At 41.0% G+C, this 22,591-nt stretch overlaps 1 protein-coding gene across 3 annotated transcripts; it reads right to left on the bottom strand.

Moving 5' to 3' along the window:
* Window positions 1-755: 755 nt before the first annotated feature.
* On the bottom strand, window positions 756-20,521 carry CDK7 (cyclin dependent kinase 7). Of its 3 annotated transcripts, XM_081880788.1 has the most exons (14): window positions 20,360-20,521; window positions 18,279-18,342; window positions 17,710-17,912; window positions 10,446-10,505; window positions 9,767-9,800; window positions 9,117-9,184; window positions 8,317-8,385; window positions 7,419-7,529; window positions 6,786-6,904; window positions 6,152-6,251; window positions 5,813-5,899; window positions 5,452-5,601; window positions 3,061-3,208; window positions 756-983 (listed from the first exon to the last, which is right to left on the bottom strand). In XM_081880788.1, exons 1-14 carry the CDS (start codon window positions 20,396-20,398, stop codon window positions 958-960), a joined length of 1,278 nt encoding a protein of 425 aa, XP_081736914.1. In that variant the 5' UTR covers window positions 20,399-20,521; the 3' UTR covers window positions 756-957. The 3 variants fall into 3 exon arrangements, with proteins under 3 accessions (XP_081736914.1, XP_081736912.1, XP_081736913.1); XM_081880786.1 differs by lacking the exons at window positions 17,710-17,912; window positions 18,279-18,342; window positions 20,360-20,521 and adding an exon at window positions 12,578-12,769; XM_081880787.1 differs by lacking the exons at window positions 17,710-17,912; window positions 18,279-18,342; window positions 20,360-20,521 and adding an exon at window positions 11,549-11,700.
* Between the last annotated feature and the right edge of the window lie 2,070 nt (window positions 20,522-22,591).

The following is a 22,591-nucleotide window of genomic DNA, read 5'->3' on the forward strand; positions in this document are numbered from 1 at the left end:
ATTGCTCCCTCACTGGGATCTCTAGATATAAATTGGTCACGCCCATGGTAAATCTTTACGGCAGTAGAAAAGATAACAGGGTTAAAGAGGCCTTGGTCTGCTTGGCTGGGGGGTTCAGTGAAAAAATCATTCAGGCATCCCATATTATCACAAAATAAATGTTTTAGGATTTACTCGCACAAGAGCAGCTTTGTTTCAATTCATCTAGTCCAGCATCCTGTCTCACACTGGCCAACCAGATGTATCAAGAAAGCTAAGAAGCAGGAATTCAGGGCTTATTTTCACTCATGGTTTATCAGGGCGCTTGGTAGTAATATCCCTGTTAGGTAGAACCTACTCTCATTTTATAAATGTGGAATTAGGGCCTTGCCCTAAATCCACCATACCAGTCTAGGCTGAAGCAAGGTACAGATACACCTAACTTTCTCCACTGTAGAATATGATTTTTAGTCACAGCCATCTCTGGTAATACTGTAGCTCATATTGACACCCAATGAAACCCTTTCTTCTACTAAATCACCATATTTTCAACAACTGCACTGGCATATGTAACAGGAATGAGATTCCTACACATTTTGGTGGTTGTTTTTTCTTTGTCTAGAGCAGATACTGGGGAAACAAAGATTCATCCATACTGAGACTTCCAATCTCTGCATCTGGGATTCCAGCCTCCGAGGCATTTCTAGCACAAGGTCTCATTCATCAGTACCATATGCCAAGTTCCCATATCCCACCTATTATATATTATTAACCAATGAGTCTTTAACTTTTTTATTTTTTAAAAAAGCAAAGCAATAAAAATACATGGTTTTTAGAGTTTAACACTACACACATTTTACATGTTTACATTTACAAATTACGCTTTAATCCATATTGTGACTTTTGAGTTTTCACATTATTTGATCTTTTCAGACTTCATAGCAGCAGAAATATTCAATATCCCTGTTTCCACAGTAGTCAAAACACCAATTTTTTTGGTAACCCTGGGAAGAGAGAGGTAAGTTTAATGCACATCAGTTTGTCTTTCTTTCTCTTACGTCTTACAGCAATAGTAAGATTGCTTGTGCCTAACCTATTTCAATCTTTTATCACAATTACATAGTTTTAATTAGTGTCAAAATGTGGGCTAGCATATGGAGAACAAACTCTACTGTCCATTTCCATTTCAACTGTGGGTGGGTAGAGAAAGAATACTGCTTCAGTATTCTTTGCGTCTCGAGTGTCCCTACTGTGTCTCCAATACAGTCTGCTTCCTGTCCATGATACTTCTCTGCTCTTCTCAGTTCTGTAACCATCTGCCAGCAAAGGTTATAGGTTTTGGGACTGGAACAGATAAGGAAGAATCTCTGGGCTTTTGCCAGGTTCTTGAAGCATCATTCATCAAAAAGTCTCATTTGAAAATAGCATAGCTGACGTCCTCCACTTAGACACCTGCCCATGTCAGGTGCACTGCACAAGGATTTGCCAAGCCTAGACTTCCCTGCTTACAACGGCAGAACAACTGTTGCATCTCAGGCAGATGTAAGAACACCTGATCTTCTAAATCATGCTTGGCATATCATAAACACATCCTCTCCCTTGGGGGAACCAACAGTTCTTAGTGTTACATGTGTACTAACATTAAACCATAGTTAGTTTCAAAGGGAAAAAATAAAAAAGAAAGAAAATCTGTATCAAAATGAAGTGAAAGAATGCAAGACTGAGAAACGCTCCTGATCTCATAATGATTAGCTAGCCACACTCCCACCCCCCTAAATATTATTGCAATATTAAGTGCAAAAGTTGGTGTGAGCAACCCTACAACGTTGAAACCTTTGATTAGAATGGCTTAAGTCAGCTAGGGTATGCACACTGATGTTCTAATAATAATAAATAATAATAAATTTTATTTATATCCCGCCCTCCCCAGCCGAAGCCGGGCTCAGGGCGGCTAACAACACTAAAACAGTACAACATTATAAAACATTATAAAAATGGATTAAAATGAATTAAAATCAAAATTGATGGCAACCATAAACTAAAGTTTTGTAAAGATTGCCAGAGGAGGGAGTCAGGCTGCGCCCTGACCAAAGGCCAGGTGGAACAGCTCTGTCTTGCAGGCCCTGCGGAAAGATGTCAAGTCCTGCAGGGCCCTTGTCTCTTGTGAGAGAGCGTTCCACCAGGTTGGAGCCGCAGCCGAAAAAGCCCTGGCTCTAGTTGAGGCCAGCCTAACCTCTCTGTGGCTTGGGACCTTCAAGATGTTTTTATTTGAAGATCGTAAGTTCCTCTGTGGGGCATACCAGGAGAGGCGGTCCCGTAGGTACGAGGGCCCTAGGCCGTATAGGGCTTTGAAGGTTAAAACCAGCACCTTAAACCTGATCCTGTACTCCACCGGGAGCCAGTGCAGCTGGTATAGCACCGGATGAATGTGATCTCTAAGCGAAGACCCCGTAAGGAGTCTCGCTGCAGCATTTTGCACCCGCTGGAGTTTCTGGGTCAGTCTCAAGGGCAGCCCCACGTAGAGCGAGTTACAATAATCCAGTCTGGAGGTGACCGTCGCGTGGATCACAGTGGCTAGGTCAGGGCGTGAGAGGTAAGGAGCCAACTGCTTAGCTTGGCGGAGATGAAAGAATGCCGCCTTTGTTATAGCTGCAATCTGCGCCTCCATGGAGAGGGAGGTATCGAAGATTACACCCAAACTCTTAACGGACGGTGCTGGCACTAATTGCACCCCCGCAAGAGGCCAGTGTTTCTAGGCCCAGGCTAGCAAATTAAATGTTACATTGTGAAATAAATAAATATAATTTTTATACATCACTTGACTGTAAAAAACCTCAAAGTAGTATACAAAAGATAGAATCATAAAATCGGGTGGGGGGGGGACCAATACTTTACAACATACAAGAAATTAAAATACTTAAAAAATATTAAAATTCACACCAGCTTTTCTGGGTAGGCATGCCTAAAAATGTTTTTTAGCAGGCAAAGGAAAGAATATAGTGAGAAATTATATCTGGACATATGATAAGTGTTTAAATTCTACACTTAACATTGGAAGAGACTATTTAAAAATGTTGCTACCTTGATCTATTCCATCCAGTCTTTTCCTTTTCAAATTTGGAGCTGGGTTTTGTTGCTCTTTCAAGACTTCTGCAGGGCAATTGGGTCTTGGCAACTGGCTTCCAGGTGTTGGTGCTGGCCGATTGCTAAAATACTTCTGTTTTAGTGCCTTCAAGAGAACAGAATGAGATAACAATAAATAATGACACTACTGTATTTAGAAATGACACTATTTCTATAAGATCTGTACTTAAATTTATAATATGTAGCTTTCTTGGCTAATTAGTAATATTTTGTGTGGTGGGGGGAAAAGAGGGTGAGGGGTGGCAGTGGTGGTGGTGATGGATAGCGTCTATGGTCACTGAGGCTGTCTATGGTTCCTCACAATATCAGTTCTGTGCAGGTTTCCCCCTGCAAGATTCTGTGTGCATGTGTGCGTTGTGTTCTTACAAAGGACACTTTTTCTTAAATGTGGGCACAGCCAGGGCTGTGCACATACTATCATTCTGATTATTTTTGAAAGCAATACATGCTGAAAGTCAGAGGAATGCTGAATAAGATATACAGTGGTTGAAGGCAGAAATTCACTGACCTCTCTCTCAAACTAGAATTATGCCAAATGGCTCAAGTTGTATAATTTAGTTTTTTGGCACATAATTTAGATTGCATATGCAATTTCGCAATTTCCCTACCCCAGAGTGAAGTACACATAGCCCTGAGCTTAATGTTTTTCAGTTGTGAACTTTCTCCTATAATATAATAAATATTTGCATGGTTTGTATCTGACTGGAACCTATATTTGTCCTCAAATAATCTAGGCAAAACACATTTTTATAGTGTAGTTAATGCTTAAATAAACTCCTTTTGGACGAAGCAAATTGTATAGCACTAGAACATATGGATTGCATGTACATTCTGAATAAAAATTCTGCAGTCCTGACATCTCATCCAGCTACTTCCCTCTCTTCCCATGGTTTCCCAATTAATATTTGTGTTTGCAAATAGCTTTTGAACTGCAGCAAAAAATATTCAAGGATTAACTTTATGGGATATGCAGCAGACTGTAACATAAATGTAATAGGATCACCATCTTTTGCTTTGCTGTGCTTTGCCTTCAAATTATAGCCAAGTTATGGTAATTATGCACAACTAAAAAGTCTTACTTTGCTTTTTGATGTGGCTTGTAGTACTGAACAAGTTTCCACATCACTGGTCTGTACCAAGAAACACTTGCAATTAAGTAACCAGGGAAATTAAGACCAGAAGGAACATCCACAATGAATAATTACAGGTTAAAATAATAAAAAGGTACAAGCAATTAGAAACACATTTCTCATATGCAGCTCTCAATCTGTGGCTCAGGAAAGAGGGCTGCTTCAGCCCTTTGTTTCAGTAAGAGTTTTTAAAAAGCAACAAAGAGCTCAAAATACATGCCTCCCCAAAAGTATGTACTTGGAATTAAGTCCCACTTAATTTACTATGAGGTAAACTTGAATAGGTTCAGACAACTAGAATGATAAGACTGCTGTGGAAGATGTCCATTCTGCCACAGACACTCTGGGCCAATTAACGTATTGGTTCTCATTGTGGGCCTCAGCTTCACAAGTGGTCAAGTTGCTGGCTAGGCACCCTGTTCCTCCTTTTTTGCTTGCTGTCTGAGCCATAGGGAACAACTTTCCTCCACCTCTCTTCTCCTCCAACTTTACACTACTACTACATTAGCGTCTCACATTGAATAGAAATGACCCGTAGAAAGAACTTTATGAACTGAAAGCAGAAACGCTGTATATACTTTTGTAACCCAAGAAAATCTTTAATAAAAACAAGTTTTTTTTAAAAAAGGAAATACTTATTGGCCACTAAATACCGACAGGTCAAACAGGCTGCTGCTTCTTGCCACCAACTAAAATATTCAGGCCCAGCTCACTCTCTCTTCCCCGTTTTACTGCTCAGTTGTTTTGGTTAGTCTGTTACAGGAGCAATGGGATTGGTGGCACTGGTCGAATGCCAAGGGTGGCTCTTCTCTTCCCCCCTGAAACTGGGTAAAGCTATTTGGTGAGCATCCCAGTCTGAATTCAGACTTTCAGAGCAGTCCTCTGACAGCTGTATTTTTCATCTCAAATGATGTAATCCATTTTTCTACTTCATGAAGCAGGTATCAGAACACAAATTGAAAGATAGTTGACATCAGAAACAGAGCTGAAATGGTTGTCTAGATCCAAACCCGTTTAGGAACTCACTGCTAAAATATTACAATAAAAATCTGTGGAGGTGCCCCTGGAAGAACTATACACTCCATTACATAAAGCAATTCTGCTTGAGACTTGTACAGAACTTATTTTTACTAAATACTGACAGAAACAGTTTTAAGCTAATGGTTGGAAATTTAAATTTAAATTTAAATTTAAATACCTGAGTAGCTGTGACCCTAGTAGAAGGATTAAATGTAAATAAGCCTTGCAGCAGTTCTAGCAAATCATCACCAGCAGCACTGAAGATGTGATGAAGTGGCATTCCAGGGAAACTTTTAAAAGTCACATAATCTGGAAGATTGGTCATACCCTATTGAGGTGGGGGAGGGGGAGGAGAAAGAAATATAGCAGAGAAATCAGCACCCACATAATGAATAGTTAAAAGTCATTAATGGTCCTCTCACCTGTAAACACACATTAAGTATAAAGCTAGTCAAACAGGCCAGCAAGTCAAAACAATCAAGTTTCCACCAATTCTCCCTGCCAGCTTTTGTTACAAGGTTGTTAACTCAAAAACTTACAGGCCACTGCTCCTCTGTTGGAGTACCCAAGGTTTCAAATATCTTTGTGAGCTGATCCAGGTCAGAGTCTCCTGGCAAAAATGGAACCTATAGAAAGATGAATACAGTGGCTTTCAAGATTGGTTTGTTCTGAACTCCTACAAAAAATAAATTCAGCCCTAAAATCTTTGAACTTTTCTGGTAACCAAATGGCATTGGATCAGTTTAAAACAAACATGAAGGTTCCCAGAACAAAGATTGCATTTCCAGCACTCCTCCCACATGTAAAAGTGCCAGAAGATAAACCATTTGCGCAAGAGCAGAATAAAATTTCATTTGACAGCTGTACTGAGAGCTTACCCTTAGAAGCAATTCAGCCAATATGCAGCCCACTGCCCACATATCCACGCCTACACCATACATTCTAGCACCAAACAGTAGCTCAGGAGCTCGATACCACCTGAAAAACAAATTAAGACATGCTGCATTCCCTCCTCCATTTATGAGGTGGGCACAGTTCCTTCAGTACAAACACTGTCCTATTTTGTGCCTAAAGATTTACATCTTATCTTGTTCTTTCTGTAAGAAAATGGTGCAAATCTAATCTTTTTTTCCTTCAACAAAGGTGACAAAATAGCTGTTTAAGTTAATACTGAACAATTTACTGGCATTCAAAAGTGGATGCAATTAATATTTGAAGGGGGTGTACATAGCCCTCCCCACTTTATCCTCACAACAAACCTGTGAGATAGGTTAGGTAGGATTACCTGCTGAAAAAGTTTGCTGACCCCTGACCTAGAATAACTGAGCTTCATGTCACAGAGTGTGGTTTTTGAACCAGGGTCTTCCAGTCCTCATGTGATACTCTAAACTCTGCAACACACTGGCTGTCTTGTTCAAGTTCCTATCTTCATGTACACATAGTGATTGGGCAAGCAGATGAAGTTGTCATACCAATAGGCCAGATGTGTACATTGAGGGATCTCTCTCTTACCTTGTTACTACTTGGTGTGTGTAAACTCTGTTAGGACTTCCAAAAGATTTTGCCAAACCAAAGTCAGCCAGTTTCAAAACTCCATTTTCATCTAGCAACAGGTTATTTGGTTTAAGATCCTTAAAGGGGAAACACATGAATATGCCATCGCTGAGAATACTTAAATATTTTGCTTTGTGATCAAAGGTTCACCTTAACCAGAAATATGCTTCTGAAAGCAGTGACAATAGGATTGCATAGAACTGAGGCACTAGATAGAAACTACAATGGCTGATCAGACTATGGTAAATTAGACTGTGCCATTTATATCCATTTGTGCCTCTGAGAATCAGAAGGCTTTGGAAGTTGGATTCATTTTTTAAAAGATGTTGCACGCAAATTGCCGATACCTATTAAAAGCTAAAATATCCCAACTACTTATTCTGTCTTTTTTTATATACCAGTTTGAAATCTCAGATTTTGGGGCATTAAAAATATATATATATCAAAAGGGACCAAGAAACATTGTTGTTGTTGCTGTTGTTAAGACTAAGATAATTTACATGGAGAATCACATTTCCATCTCAAACACCTTAATGGGAGCCATTTCTCATTGTCTTAAAGGCTGTTCTTTTTGTTCCTAGAGTTCCTTACCCTATGAAGGATCCAGTGTTCATGTAAATATTCTAAACCTTGAAGTGTCATCAGCATGTACGCTTTGATGTGAGAAGGTGTCAACACAAGACTAGTATCCTTTATTATAACCTGTAAAATATATATTGCATTTTACAAATTGCAGAAGCTTAATGCTTTAAAAAAAACACCAGAAAAATTACACAGATGTATCTGTTGGGGTACACAATGTCCCCAATAACATCAACTAGCAAGCCTTAGATAAATCACTCTCTCTGACCCAGACATGCTATAGAACTGATTATCATAATGTGATTGGTAATGCCCTCACTTTCAGTATTTTCACTATCTACATTGTTAGACCTATATAAAGTATTGATTATAGCAACTTCCTGTTCTGAACTCTGACCAAATTGTCCAAATTCTCTGTGAACTTTGTATCTAATATTCTTATGTTTTCTCACTATTAATGAGAATTCCTTTAAGTGGGTGGCATCCTAAGCAATTACAATTATTTCCCTTCAAATGAAGTCTGTATTACTCTTTAGCTGCTGAAAATGTGTGTATGCCTGCTTTCTCTAGCAGATACACAAAACCTACCATGAGTTATTTATGCATAAAACCTGTTATACTGCTTATGTTAAAAAGTATTGATACAGCGCCACCTATCTGCACAACTCTTTGGAAAGAATGAGAGATGATCCCAACCCCAGGGGGCTTACAGTCTAAAAATAGATGCAAAGAAGAGGTATACTGTTCTGCCTTCTCTGTTGTTCTCTTCTACCACCCCCTTCCTCCATGTCTCTTCTCCAACTCTTATAACTTTCCCCCAGGACTTTTGGTTTCAATATATAAACAAAGCAAAAGCTTATTCATCGGCCACAAAATTAAGTCAGTAGCCAGTTAATGGCAATCTTACCTCTAGATCAGTTTCCATAAAATCAAATACTAGACTAATGTTAGATTTGTGTCCAAATGCATCAAGAAGCTGGAAGAGAAATACACTCAAATTATTGATGTGATTGTATGCCCTTAATCCAATGTGTGTGCACACACTGGTCAAGGTATCCTCTCTAATGTGCCCTGGCAGGTTTACAGCACTCCAGGCAATGGAGAGTGACTGAGTCTTACCAACCTTTTAATTTCCTTAACTAGGCCTGCCAGGCTGTTTTGGGGCAAACCACACCCATCTTTCCCAGGCCTGAAGTCCTATGATACCATGCTCAGAAAAGTTCGAGCCATGTCTTGAAACTTCAACCCAATCCTGAAAAGGAAGAAAAATCAGAAGTGTACTCCTGATTCTTCCCTTGCAACCAGTTTTTAGTACTTCTTGAATCTGGCACATTTTTGTGTTGCCTTGCATAGCAACAGAAACTCCTAACACCTGGAAAAAGGATAGTTTATGAGTCTTCACTTTTAGGCATGGCCAATCAGAGAGAAGTTCAAAGGGCAAGGGGAATTTGACCTGGGTTTCTGGTATAAAGAGGGCCTCAAATTTAAACACTTATTTTCCAAGGCCCTTTAAACTCTCATCTATGTATCTATCATATCTGGGTGTTGCTGAGAGTTTGTTATACTGATTTTATTCTCTGCTTCACTTTTATTAGTTATTGTTTTGTTTCACTGTTAATATAAACCAACCAGAGGACTTTGTTATTGGGTAGTATTTAAATATTGTTAATACAGAAATATTCCCTTCAAACAGCACTTTGTACTTACCCCTATAATATTTGGATGGCTAAGCTCCTGCAGTAGCTTTATTTCTCTAAGGGCTGTTCTGTTTATGCCTGAATTGAAATAAGAATCATGACAATAACAATAGAACTGTACACCCTCAGCAGTGTATGAATTTGGTAGTACTAGTGGCTCAAAGTAGTCCTGGGTGAGAGGGAGCAGGGATTGGTACTTTTGCCACAATTATTTTCATTAGAAACAATGAACAGATGCCAATTACAAATGTAGTATTAGGCAAGCTTGGCAGTTTTTCTTTTTTTTTCTTTAGATCTGTTGACTAACTAAGAGTAAAATAAGTATGCTAAATTACATCACTCACTAGGATATCAGAATTTTTTTCAATTCAACATTTTCTAGAAAAATCATGTCACTGCTTAAAATTATGTCCACGGATAAAAATAAAACAAGAACACTAAAGGGAAAAATGTGAATGTTTTCTATCTAAATCACAAAAGGACCAGTGGAGTATGGATATTATGCCACTGGTCTACTTCAAAACAAAGAATTACATGGATCTCATTTGTTATCTCTTCCACTCAAAATTGAAAAGAACAGCAAGTCATTTACCAGCATGGTAGCAATATTCTAGCATATGCAAAATAGTTCATTTATATATGTGTATTTCAAAAACTTACCATCTTTAGCTTCTGATCTATGCCCAAGTTTGATCTAAAATAAGAAAGTGGTTTAATTAAGACAATATTTCTCATTACCAAAGGCAGGGCAAAGGCTACAGTCTGTTGTTCTATAAGTATCTAAACTGACTGACAGCTCAGTCTATGTATTTTTACTTGGAAGTAATTTCTGAGAGGTTTATTTAAGTGTGCTTAGACTGCAGCTTTTACTTGCTCTAGGTTACTAAAGCTCTGCACAATTACATAAAACATGGTCAGACAAAATGCATGGTCAGAACCCAGAAGCTGAAGCTGTTTCTCCTTACTTCTCCAGTGGCAGCAGGCAGGCTGCCCACCACCACCTGGAGTGGTGAAGAGAAGCAGTGGCGACAAGAGCTCACAATAATTTTGTGAGATTTCACTGGAAGCTGCTGCTGCACCTTCTTGTTTCTCCAGTAGCAGCAGAGGTAAGTGAAGCACCTGCAGGGACATTACTGCTTAGGATTCCACTGCCTGTGGTGACTGCCTCAGTCAACCTCATGGGCAGACCAGTCCTGGTTAATGCAACTGAATATTTCAATGAACAATTTATGAGTTGCTTAATAAATAAAAAAAAATTGTCAATGTGGCTAGGATTCCAAGCTATGGTCAGCACAAATCATGGTTTGGGTATGCTGTCAGGTTAATAAAGCTAACTCACCTTTTTAATAGCAACGATTTGATTTGTATTCTTGTCTCTTGCTTTATAAACTGTAGCAAACTAAAGAGAAAAAGAGCACATCTTAAAAATCAGTTTTCTAATTATATAGCAGCAGCCTTGCTTTTTGTTTAGAAAGTGTTTAGTCTTCTTTTCTATAAAATATCTTGAGGCATGCTATAATAAATACAAATGATCACAATAAAAACAGTAAAAATGTTGAACAATGTTGAACACCTTTAACTCATGAAATGCTATGCCTTCCCTCTAATGTCATTCTCAGCTGGTCAGTACTAGTAACTAAGGGAAATTAACTGATAAATTTCCAGAGATACAGCATAATTACATAATCCTAGAATTCTAGAGTTGGAAGAACCACTAGGGTCATCTGGTCCAACCCCCAGCAAAGCTGTTTCAAACATCAGTACAAACCTCAAAGTACATAAATGTGAGAATTCCACATGTAAGAATGTCACATATGACAATCTACCCACATAATGAACATGTCCTATACTGGAAGGCTTTCTACGAAGCAGGAAAGAATTACATTGTTATATCCCTATTAAGAAGGAAGTTCAGTGGCTGCACTACAGGGTTTGATTTCCCAATTTAATTTCAAATATAATTTTGTATATAGAGGAGCAGGTAGGACCTAGACAGCCAGATCCAGCAGCCTGTAACATCAGCACGCAAAAAAAATCAGACACTACTTTTGAGTCTCTCTCCCCATCATTACCTTCTCGCTCCAGCTAGCTGCAAAATGCAGACCTCCTACTTCCTTGTTGGTTACTTTGCAACTGTCCACTGTTTCTCTAGTCACCAACCTTCAAACTCCATTTTGGAAAAGTTTACTAACCAGATGGTCAAGCAATAGCATTAAACAGAGATATCAGTGATACAGCAGACATATGCTATTTTCTGGCTAAAGTATGAAAAGGTACAAACCTTGCACTTCAAAAATTTATTCTCCATTGTAAGTCAGGTTTGACCATTGGCTAACAATTGGGTGGCTAGGAAAACACTTTTCTCTGTCCAAAGCTGGATGAGAAAAAGGTCTGGCTGTAAGTAGATTTGATCAGAGCAACAAACTGCTTACACAAACATACCTAGCAGGTTCTTTTTAACAGGTCATTTTGCTGCTGCCCTAAGCCTTCATGACATCAAAGGACAGATCAAAGTCAATTTTGGGAGCAGCCAGTCAACTACCCATCCCTTTATTTTTTTGTGAACAGCCAATATTTCTAGGTGCTAAGCCATTGACTCCACATTGAAAATGCTTTGACAGAGGCTTCTCGTGGAACAGGTATTTTTCTTTCGAATGAGTGCTGTCTCCAGTCAAGCAGGTGCTTTAGGTTTCTGAAATACAAACCTGGGAAACTGGAATGAGCAATCAACCTTCAAGTCTCTGGGGAAAAAATGCCTATTGCCCATCTCCAGATGCTTTCCACAACCTATAACACAAATACACCTATGGCACTACCCCAGCCATGTATACTCAGAAGTAACCCCTGTTAAATTAAACGGGGCTTATTCCCAGGTAAGTGGAGTTAAGACTTGCAACTTTATGTATTAAGAGGGAGAGGGCGGCTTTTCATAGTTTCTCTGCTCTCGAGCTTTTTTTGCAGCCCTGGAAAGGGGATTCTCCATGACTGCCCCCAAACTATGGAATTTCCTCCCCTCTGCAGAGGTGCTTAATGCACTTTTCATTTTATGCTAAAACTGCACCTTTTAACCTGGCCTTTGATAGCCGAGACCTTTATTTTCCTATTTAAACTGTATTTTGGGCGCTGCGTTAGATATCGGTTTCACTTTATTTTTAACTGCATCACTGTCCTCTGGGGCCTTTATGGCGAAGGGCAAGTGGGGTTGGGGTGGAAATCTTGTTTTATTATTATCAAGGAGCGAAAGTTTGCGTGTCGTCGATCTCAAAAAAGGTGAACTGTGCGCAGGCGACGGCTTAACTCGGTGGCATTGAAGGCGACGCCGTTATTCGGAGGGGCGAATTAACGAGGGGCGTCCGCAGCTAACCCTGAAAACTCCCTCAGGTGGTGCCTTTCCTTCGCCTCCACCGGAGCCCGATGGAAGCTGCTGCTGCTGCCGGCCGTTACCCCTCCCCTCAGCCGAGTCCGGCTTACCTGCCCTTCGCCCAGGAAGGCCAACTTCTCGTAGCGCTTCGCACGCGCGCGGGCGTCCATCCCGACCAAGCGCGATTTAAAAACCGTCAAGTTTACGACGCCTCCAGGAAACCAGCGCGACTCCGGCTCCTCCCCCTCTCCCGTACACCACCGGCCTTCCCACCGCGTTCTACGCATGCGCCACGCACGCGGGCAAATGACGCTTCCCTCTCCCCCCCCCCTCCGAGGTTTCCGCCGGTCGTGACAACAGCCTCTCAACACAGAGATAGGAAAGGATAGACGAGCAAGCCAAATCCCTTATAGAGCTGTAACGAGGATAGAAAAACCCGTGGTTTTCTTCTCGGGTCGCAACTTCTCCGCCCATCCAGGAGTGCTAGTGAGGGCTGTCCATTAAAAAAAGAGAGAGGAGAAATTCGGGGTTTCGACAGAACTGATCATTGGGAGGCTGCAGCTTTGTACGGTGGGGGTTTGCTAGTCAAAAGCACCCTTCAGATTGCAGCAGGGCCGAGGCAGTTGCACCAGCAGTCAGGCCTTATCAGTTGGATGTACAACTGTGCATATCATATTGCCAGCCCTTTGACTTGGTGAGCTAGCCTGATGCCCTCAGAAGTGGTAGGTGTCTGCTGTTTTATCGTAACAAGTAATATGAAAAGTTGGGGGGGGGGGAACCACCGTGTTAACTCATCTCATTGCTTCTGTGAGAGCCCTCTGGCTGCCCTAACACATCTAAATTCCTGTTTCCCAGGAAGAGCTGTCACTGCCATCCCAAAAGAGATAGGTGAGGAAGCCTGTTGTTAGCAGTGTTAGTCTTGCAACAAAAACAAGTGTCGTGGCACTTTAAGCAGAGGTGGTTCACAAGATATTGTTACTCCCATTGGCCATGCTGACCAAGGCTGGTGGGAGCTGAAGTCGAACTCAACAGCTGGAGAGACACAGGTTCTCATCTCTGCTTGAAAAGGAGTATTTAATATGGCATCAGCTTTCATGGACCACAATCCACTGCACTGGATCATATATAAATTGCATTCGTAACTTGGCAAGTATATACACATAGTTTAGGGAGAACTATAGGGGAGTGAGCAAACTCCAGTGAACCTTAACCACTTTGCTCCAGCAGCTCCCTCTTTTCAAGTTCCCAAGTGCCAAGGCAGCCACTGCACCTGACTACAGCAGTAAAGATAACATAATAAATGCATGTTTGGTTACACATAAATGAGTCTGAGAAAATATAAATGCAGCACAATGTGATACAAGTTTATTTACTCAGAAGCAAATTCCAAAAAATAAGTAGGCATGCACATCCTGATTGTTTTGTTGTTGTTGTTATTTGGACTTTCCAAACAAAAGATGCATTTATTACTCTATTTATTTTCAGGATTTATACCCTGCAGCTTTTTATTTAAGGCCACTTTGTAGATAAACTAAAGAGCAAAATAAGCACTTCAAAATTAACAGTTGCAGCTTTATTTGTAATCAACCCATCACATTTAGATTCCACAATTTGATGTAGGTTGGAGCAGAACCCATTTTGTTCAAACGGAAATGTCATTTCATGATGACCAGGAAATCAAAAGGGAAGTAGATATCCTGCTACAATTTGGATGCGACCAGCATTTTATTTGCAAGGCGTGTTTATTGCCTTCCTTGGCAGATTTCATTCATGCATTTATTTTTAAGAAGTGCTATAGTTCAGTGGTAGCACGTATGCTTTGCATTTTAAAAAAGTTCCAGATTCAGTCTTTGGAAGCTGTATGCAATAGATGGGAAACCTCTTTACAATGAAATTTACACATAACTGGATCTCTCCCCCCACTCAGAAACCATTTCCAGTGATCCTTGCTAACTTGGGAGTGGTTGGAAGATGGGGGGGGGGGGGAGTTCCAGGCCTCAACTCTAACTGATGTTAGTAGCTTGAACTTATATGTTTGTAAAGCACAAAGATGAGCAGGAGCAAGGTCAGGACGACATGGGTGCAGCAGGAGTGTCAGATTGATTGTAGTGCTCCCAGCCATATAACTGGGTAGGCCTGACCTTACTATAGTTAAGCAACAGTGACACTGGTGTTGGGAGGGTATCTCTGGCTACGACTATGTATACTGATAAGACGTCTTATTTCATTAAAATAAATGGGCACCTGAGCCTTCAGAAGATCCTCATTTCACATCACAACTGTTGAGGATCGCAGGAGCAAAGTCCATTTTGAGACCAAAGGATTGTATCAATACTAAACTTGATTGATGAGTAGATGGTGCAAACATTTTAATTTCTTGTTCTTTTGAGATTTCAAAAGAAAAACCTCTAGTTATTAGCATAACTTAGAGATACATTTTAAAACGAGTTCCTGCATATTTGGACTACATTTCATCTGACAATCAGGCTGAGTGAGAGTAGTACCTACAAGTGGAATTGTCAAGAATGGAAGCCTGTATTTCTTTCCAAAAGAGCAGGCAGATAAGTTTGCAATAATATGTAACTGATGTTTAATAAATACAATTCATCCACTAACACCTGCAAGTTCTGTCTTGATACTGTCTCTCACATCCAACACCCTTTAAAAAAATTCTCCCAAAGGACATGGTTGATGCTGTTGGAGAGAAGAAACAAATATTGCTTTCCTTCATGCCAGACAGGCATTACATGAACAGTGAAAACATCACAAGATTTTGCTGTTCTTCCTTAGTGTATGAACAACAGCTACAAAGGAGATAACAAAACCATTATTGCTAAGTAGAACAAATAAAATAAAATTTTAATTGTAGAGTTGTATAAAGTGGAGTCACAATTACTCAAAACAGAATGGTCTTCTGTTCTAGGACACCGCCACTTTACCTTCTCATCCCTCATGAAATACCTTTAACAAAGCTATTTGCTTTTAGACTTTTATAACATTCAGAGAGTGAGGAAGGCCTTTGTTGTGAATATAAGAGTTTGTTGTACACCAGTAGATAACCGGAGTCTTGTGCATTATTCTGGACCTCCACGCTGTAAGAAAAAATATTGGTTGTTTATCTTTCAACAGAAAGAAAAAATCAATTCTTGCACTGATATCAATTTGCATTTGGATAAAGTGACTGATGTCTAACTTTATAGGAATATACAGAATAACAGCAAGCCACACATAATTTTTCTGTTGCCATTTGGACTTTTCTGTAGTGTGCTATATCCCACTTACTATTTACGAGTCCCGTAAATTAACTGCCTGCCTGTATTTCTGTATTTCTCAAAACAATATAAAATTGAGTCCTTTGGGCCCAACCCACAGTTGTGCACTAAGTGTCCTCCCCCAAACACTGCAATCTTGAACATGAAACTATTTCATGTAATCCCAGAGTGTCATGTGGGATTTGGAGTAAAGTGTCATCAAAATGTGGATGACACCCATTGCTATTTCTCCTTTTTGTCCAAGCAAAGCAGCTGATGTTCCGAAAATCCATTTTAAGATAGGTGGTGGGAACACTTGGCTTTCCAGACATTGCTGAATTACAACTTCATCGTTCTGGGTGATGTGCTATTCTTGCTGGAATTCATGAGAGTAGTTCAGTGACATCTGGAAGGATAAAGGTTCTCCACACCTGCACAGTTAGTGAACCCGGGTTGAAACCAATGGAAGAAGTAAGGAGCCAAGTTATGGATTGGTTACAGTACCATCAATTATATGATTTGTATAAAACAGACTAAAAAATGGATTTTGGACCAAAGCTAACAGTTTGAAAGAGAGTTACTATGGAATTAGGATAAATTATTGTCTAAAATGTATAACATTGCTAGAATGGGAAACAAACCATGAGCTATTTAAAGTTTCTATGACACACTGGGCAATGGATATAGGGCATAACATAGATTTAAACCTCTGGGAGAAACTCTGGAAGAATGATTTCCAATTCTCTGCATATTATACACTGAAAGAGAATTATATGAAAATGATTCATAGATAGTATTTAACTCTGGGTGGGCACTAATAAACTGGAGCTGACTAAAGATAAGATACTTAGTGGTATCTTATCTGAAGTTGAAGATGCTATCTTGTACTGTATGGGGTTGCACTCCTACAGGGATATTAGATGTAGAAGCTAGGGATACTGCATACTGAGATTGTTTTCATAGCACTAAGTACCTTTATGCCAGGTACTCACTCTCCTACACAAGTTGTCCATGCTTTAGTAACACAAAGGGCTGATTACCATAACACATTATATATGGAGCTGCCTCTGAAAATTTAAACTGGTTCAGAATGCAGCAGCTAGGTTGCAGATCATGGCTTGTTATGCAAGCATACACCTGCTCTAAAGATCAACAGTGGCTTTCAGATTGTTCCTGGGAACAATGCAAACTGCTGTTTTAAACATTTAAAGCTAGGCTGTCTAAGAGCAGGCTTCTACAATGTTTCACCCACTTCCATATCAACTGGCCTGGGAACTGATCGTCATAGCTTCAACACAGAAAACATTAAAACATGTTATTATATATGTTGGAAGCTGCCCAGAGTGGCTGGGGCAACCCAGTCAGATGGGCAGGGTACAAATAATAATGATAATGATTATGATAATTGTGATATACATTATCTACAGGAACAGAAGTACCAGGCCTCTGAATACCAGTTGCTGAAAAACAATAATGAAAAAGAGTTATTGGCAACAGGTCCTTCTTGTGGACTATCCATAGGTCTCTAGACTGATCCAGCAGAGTTTTTGTGTTTTTATCATCAGAAACTTTCTCTGGGTGCCTCAATTGGTAAAGTTTAGAAAAGGTTAGGAGAGAGGGGTCCCTTTCTGCAGTTGCACCCATCTGTGGAACTTCATCCCAAGAAAGATACATCTGGTGACCTATTTTTTTCTAGGCACTAAGCTGTCTTATTATCCAGGTTTTGGCAGTTTGGTTTTTCACCTAATGCTTATTTTATTGTTTGGCTATGAGGCTGTTGGAACTGTATCAATGCTGGTTACTGTTTATCAACGCAGCACTAGATTGCAGACATTCTCATTGACTGCCCTAGGCTTTTATTTTGGAACTGTTTAAACTATTTCATTTAATGGCCACCTTGTGTCCAATTTATAAAAGAAAGGCAACATAATAGATATTTCAGTAAAACAAATGCAAAGAATAAATTATGTAGGAAATCTCTGGGACCTTACTTGGATATACTCCATCTCTTCCACCGACATGGGTTTCCTTCTATATTTTTGAGGTAACGTTTTTACTAATTCTGAAGTGTCAGGTGTGCCTTGAATTCTACTGGAGAATGAAATATTTGTAGATGGTGACGGCCCACCTCCTGCAGAGAGTTGTGAGGCTGAACCATGAGGCAGAGGCACTCTTGACTGTAGAGGCTCCTGTACTGAAGGAACAAGAGACAGGTTCTAAACCATTTACTTTAGCAAAAATATTCAGGAAACCCTAGATCATGAAGCATTCAGAGTAATAGCCATGTTATTTCGTTGCAGAAAAAACAACAAAAATAACTTTTTTTAAGTGAAAAGGGAATGGAATGGTATGTTCAAAGAAACAGCAAATGTCAGTTAACACCAATTTCCAGTCTAAGCAAAAGAAATATGGCGACTAAGGCTGTGATCCTATGCACTCATATAGAAGTAGGTCACATGGAATCCAATAAAACATACTTATAAATACACAAATCTGGGATTAAACTTTTTTAAACATTACTAGATAAAATTAACATACATTTACAAAAAGAGATACTTACTTGTAGGTTTGGGAGTACTTCTTCTGTCTGGAAACTTAATTAAGGGTGTATGTGGCTTCACTACCTGGAGTAAAACAGGTAAATGGAAGGCAATGTAAGATAACTAGGACAGCAATTCAATATACATATTCACATTTTCTTGCAAAGAAAAGGTGTAATCCACCAAGCACTGTTGCTAAATGGCATTTTAGTGGGAAGCCCAACCCAACTCCTTTTGGAACAGAACACTGGCAACAGCAATGGCTTCTGAGTAGAATAGGATACAATGCAAACTGGCTTGCTTGGGAGCAAAATACAAAGACATCTGAAGAGTTCAACTTTTACATTTGAAATGTTGGAGCAGTTGAAGAACAAAGCCTATCATGTAAACTCTAGAAACACTACCCACTTATTCATTCACAATCTAATGCTATCCAAAGACAAATGAAACATAGCTGGTGGACTATTGTACTACATGAGGCAGCAGGTTTATCTGCATGGATAGTTAACAAGCACTAAGTAAAAGGTCCAATGGTCATACTTGAATTAATTGCACAGATTTCTCCAGAAGTGTTTCTTTATCCATTATTATTTCTATTGCAGAGAAGAAAGGGTTTTTTGTTCTGTTTACTGTTTACCTAAGGGGTGGTCAGGAAATATATCACTTGCTATCCTCATAGTATGTTGCTCACAAGTGGCAGTCTATAGCTGCTGTGATGTCTGAAATGTAGATCATTTGTTATGTTCTGAAAGAGTAAAGTGTGCTGGAATAAGGGAAACCTGCATGACAGAAATATGGTAAGGAAACTACCTTTTTCTAATTCCCTTTTAAAGCCATCTAAGAACCAAACTAGAAGTGGCACTAAAAGAATTGTTAGCAATGATGTTTACATTTTTTTAAAAAAAACACCCCAATGGCAAGTATGAAAATGGGATTTTTGTTGGAACTGTAGTTATGGACAGGCTTAAATCTAACTTCAATACAAGGTGCAGTACTCCTACTCCTGGCATTATTTTCATTTAAAACATAACATAAGTGGCTAATAATGACACATTTTGCATCAAGTCTAGTTTGGCACAACTTGTGGCAGCGAATTCCCTAAGTTAATGAATGCTTTGTGCACATTAGTGTGTGTGTGTGTGTGTGTGTGTGTGTGTGTATGGCTATTCCAGTTCTACTGCCAAAGACCAATTCCATGGCATGACCTGAGTTCCAATATTATGAGAGGAAGAAAAAGTTATTTCACACCCCAAACAATGCCTTTCCCTATACATCTTTTGCTTTCCCACCCTAAACTTAAGATGTACAAATATTTAAGTAAGGTGCTCTAGCCACCTTACTGCTAAAGGACAGGAAACTGCCAGTTATTTTGGTTATTATCACCATCCCACTCCTGTCCCAAGCACTAAAAAAGGACTGAGCCACTTCTCTCCAAGTCACCAAACCAGCCATAAATCTTTTAAGGCATTGCCTGTGAGCAAAAACGGGGTCAAACTGCTTGTCAACATGTCCAGTCCAACAGTTTATTTTCATTTATTTTTTTAAAAAAGTGCCTCTCCCTCTTCAGCCAGGGGAACCGCAAACGCTGATATTTCACTCAACTCTTATTTACAGTTGACAGGCTTGTCATTGACACGAGGGCTGAGATTTCCTAGAGAGACTTAATCCGGAGTCAGTTTTGCAGGATACAGAAGGATCTAATCCCGAGGCGATGAGGAAGAAGATGGTGCACCGTAGGACAGCATTGCGACCCTATGGCTTTGAGATGGGACCCTCGGGGGCAAAGGCGGAGGACAGGCGGAGCAACCGGGAAAACCTCGGCCTCTTCCCTCCGAAGCCGCCACGCTGGCGAGGCCCTAGCCGAGCCGCTTTCTCGCCTTCCTCTCCCGAGGTCGGCGGGCAGCGCATCCCCCCTCGACCGCCTTCCCTCCTGCGCTTTCTCCCCTGCCCGCCCAAGGGCACCAGCCTCCGCTAGTCCCACGGGGCCAGGGACCCGCTTCCCCGCCGCCGGACGCCGAAGCCTGGCCCAGAGGTGCGAGGCCCGGCCGGGCGCCAAGCCGGAGCGGGGTCTCCTGCGCCAGAAACGCCTTAAAGGACTTACCTGAACGACCCTACTGGCGGCCGCCATCTTGCTGCCCATGGTGACCGCCCGCCGCCCGGCCCAGGCAGGGGAAAGTGCGCGCCGACGGGGCCGGGGCTTCCAGGAGGAGCGGGCGGCGGCCTAGCGAAGCGCCGCCCACCGGAGGGGCCTTGGCGGCGACGCTCAGCGCACGGAGCGGATCCGGAGAAAGCAAAGAGGCCGGGCGGCACACGCCGCGTTACTGAACTGCTCAGAGTTCAAGCGGACAAGCCTGGGCGGGCCCCAACACGCGCTTTGTCTCATTTTGTCCTTAACAGCCGAGGAAAAAAATAAGTTAAAAGCTCCTACTGGGACTGGGAGAGTGTGTTTTGTTTTGTATTTCAATTGATTTCATTAGTGCAAGGCAAGCTATTCTCTAGAAAGGATGGTCTTCTGCAGGCTTCCTCAAACTCGGCCCTTCAGCTGTTTTGAAACAATTCCCATCATCCTTGATCACTGCTCCTGCTAGCTAGGGATCATAGGAGTTGGAGGCCAAAAAACATTTGGAGGGCCAGGGTTGAGGAAACCTGGTCTTATGGGTGGTCGGGTGTCCTAAAGCTATCAAGAAACCAATAGCAATGGCCTGCTGGATTTATTTCCGTTGGGAACTTCTTCATATGAGCCCTGCTGGATCAGGCCATTGGCCCAACTCGAGAAGCATCCTGGTCCCACAGTGGCCAGCTAGATACTGTTATGAGAAGAAAAACCTGCTCCTTTTCCCAAGAGCCCATCATCGGTAGGAGAAAATAACAGAGACCAACCAGAGAATAATGAGAAGCAAAGCAGCTAGTAAGTCTCATCTTTATTAAACTGTTGCAACAGGGTCCTCCCTCACCATATGCCGGAGGGAGGAGGAACCCAGAACAAAGGCCCTTATATAGACCTTTTAAATTGCCCACCCTCAAACTCCAGACCGCCCCCCAGAAACATCATACATACATCACAGAAGGCGTGTATCCTAGGACCACCTTCCCTACTGCATCATACATACATCACAGGGGGCGGTCTAAAACAGAATCCTGAGTGTGTTGTTTATCTCCTGTCTGGCAGGTTACTTTACTGCATTATCTGGGTTTTGGCCACTCTTTTATTATAACTACTTAATTCCTGAATCCAGGTCACAGGCTCACCCTATTCACAACTTAAATATGCCCTTAAGGCAGGATTGGTGAGCACAGAGGCATTTCTTCCCTCCTTGCAGAGAAACATTTGGTCAGTTTGGGAGAGTCAAAATGGTTTCCGGACTGCCTTCCTGTACTGTTTCAGACATGTGGTTTATGTATTTATGTGTTTGCCTTGTACATTTAGTTTACATATTTGAGACCTCAAATTCTTATAACAATACCTACGGCAAGTCTGCAAGCAGAACTGCTCTCTCTCCCATCCTGAACTATAGCTTCCGGGGGGGGGGGGGAGGGAGGGAGCGCACGCATAGCCATTATGGTTGGTAGCCTTCAGTAGGCTTTATCCTCCAAGGTTTGCCTAAATCAGGGGTAGGCAGCCTAAGGCCTGTGGGCCGGAAGGGGCCCAATTGCCTTCTCAATCCGGCCTGCGGACGGTCTGGGAATCAGTGTTTTTTTACACAAGTAGAATGTGTGCTTTTATTTAAAATGCATCTCTGGGTTATTTGTGGGGCATAGGAATTCGTTCATATTTTTTTTCAAAATCTAGTCTGGCCCACCACATGGTCTGAGGGACGGTAGCTGAAAAAGGTTGCTGACCCCTGGCCTAAATTCTCCTTTAAACCATCTGGCTTGGTGGTTGTCGCTGCCTCTTGTGGGAGCAAATTCCATGGTTTTAAATATGTGCTGTGTGAAGAAGTACTTTCTTCTGCCTGTTCTGAATCTACCAGCATTTAGCTCCATAGGATAGCTACAAGTCTAATGTTATGAGGAAGAACAACTTGCCTTGATCCTCTTTCTCCATGGCATTATCACACGCGTTTATATGTCATCTCTTAGCTAAATTAAAAAAACACTTCCAAATGCTGCAGCCTTTCATTATAGGAGAATTGTTCCATTTCCTTGATCATTTTGCTTTTCACTTTTTGGAATGTTTTCCAACTCAACAATATCATTTTTGAAGTAAGGTTACCAGAACTACGGACAGTAGGAATACAGTTGCAATATAGATTTGTATATCAGCTTTATTTTTAATTCTTTCCTAATGATCCCTAGCATGGGATTTACATTTTTTGCAACTGCTACGTAGTGG

The sequence above is a fragment of the Podarcis erhardii genome, assembly GCF_964252035.2.
Source record: "Podarcis erhardii genome assembly, chromosome: 11".
Classification (NCBI taxonomy): domain Eukaryota; kingdom Metazoa; phylum Chordata; class Lepidosauria; order Squamata; family Lacertidae; genus Podarcis; species Podarcis erhardii.

Excerpts from the sequence above, each read along its gene's own strand:
- CDK7 (XM_081880788.1), bottom strand. The coding sequence starts at position 20,398 with ATGGGCAGCAAGATGGCGGCCGCCAGTAGGGTCGTTCAG. Across the intron at positions 9,185-9,766 it reads TAGATCAGAAGCTAAAGATG|GCATAAACAGAACAGCCCTT; the intron begins GTAAGTTTTTGA and ends ATTTCAATTCAG. Across the intron at positions 6,252-6,785 it reads ACACACCAAGTAGTAACAAG|GTGGTATCGAGCTCCTGAGC; the intron begins GTAAGAGAGAGA and ends TTTGTTTTTCAG.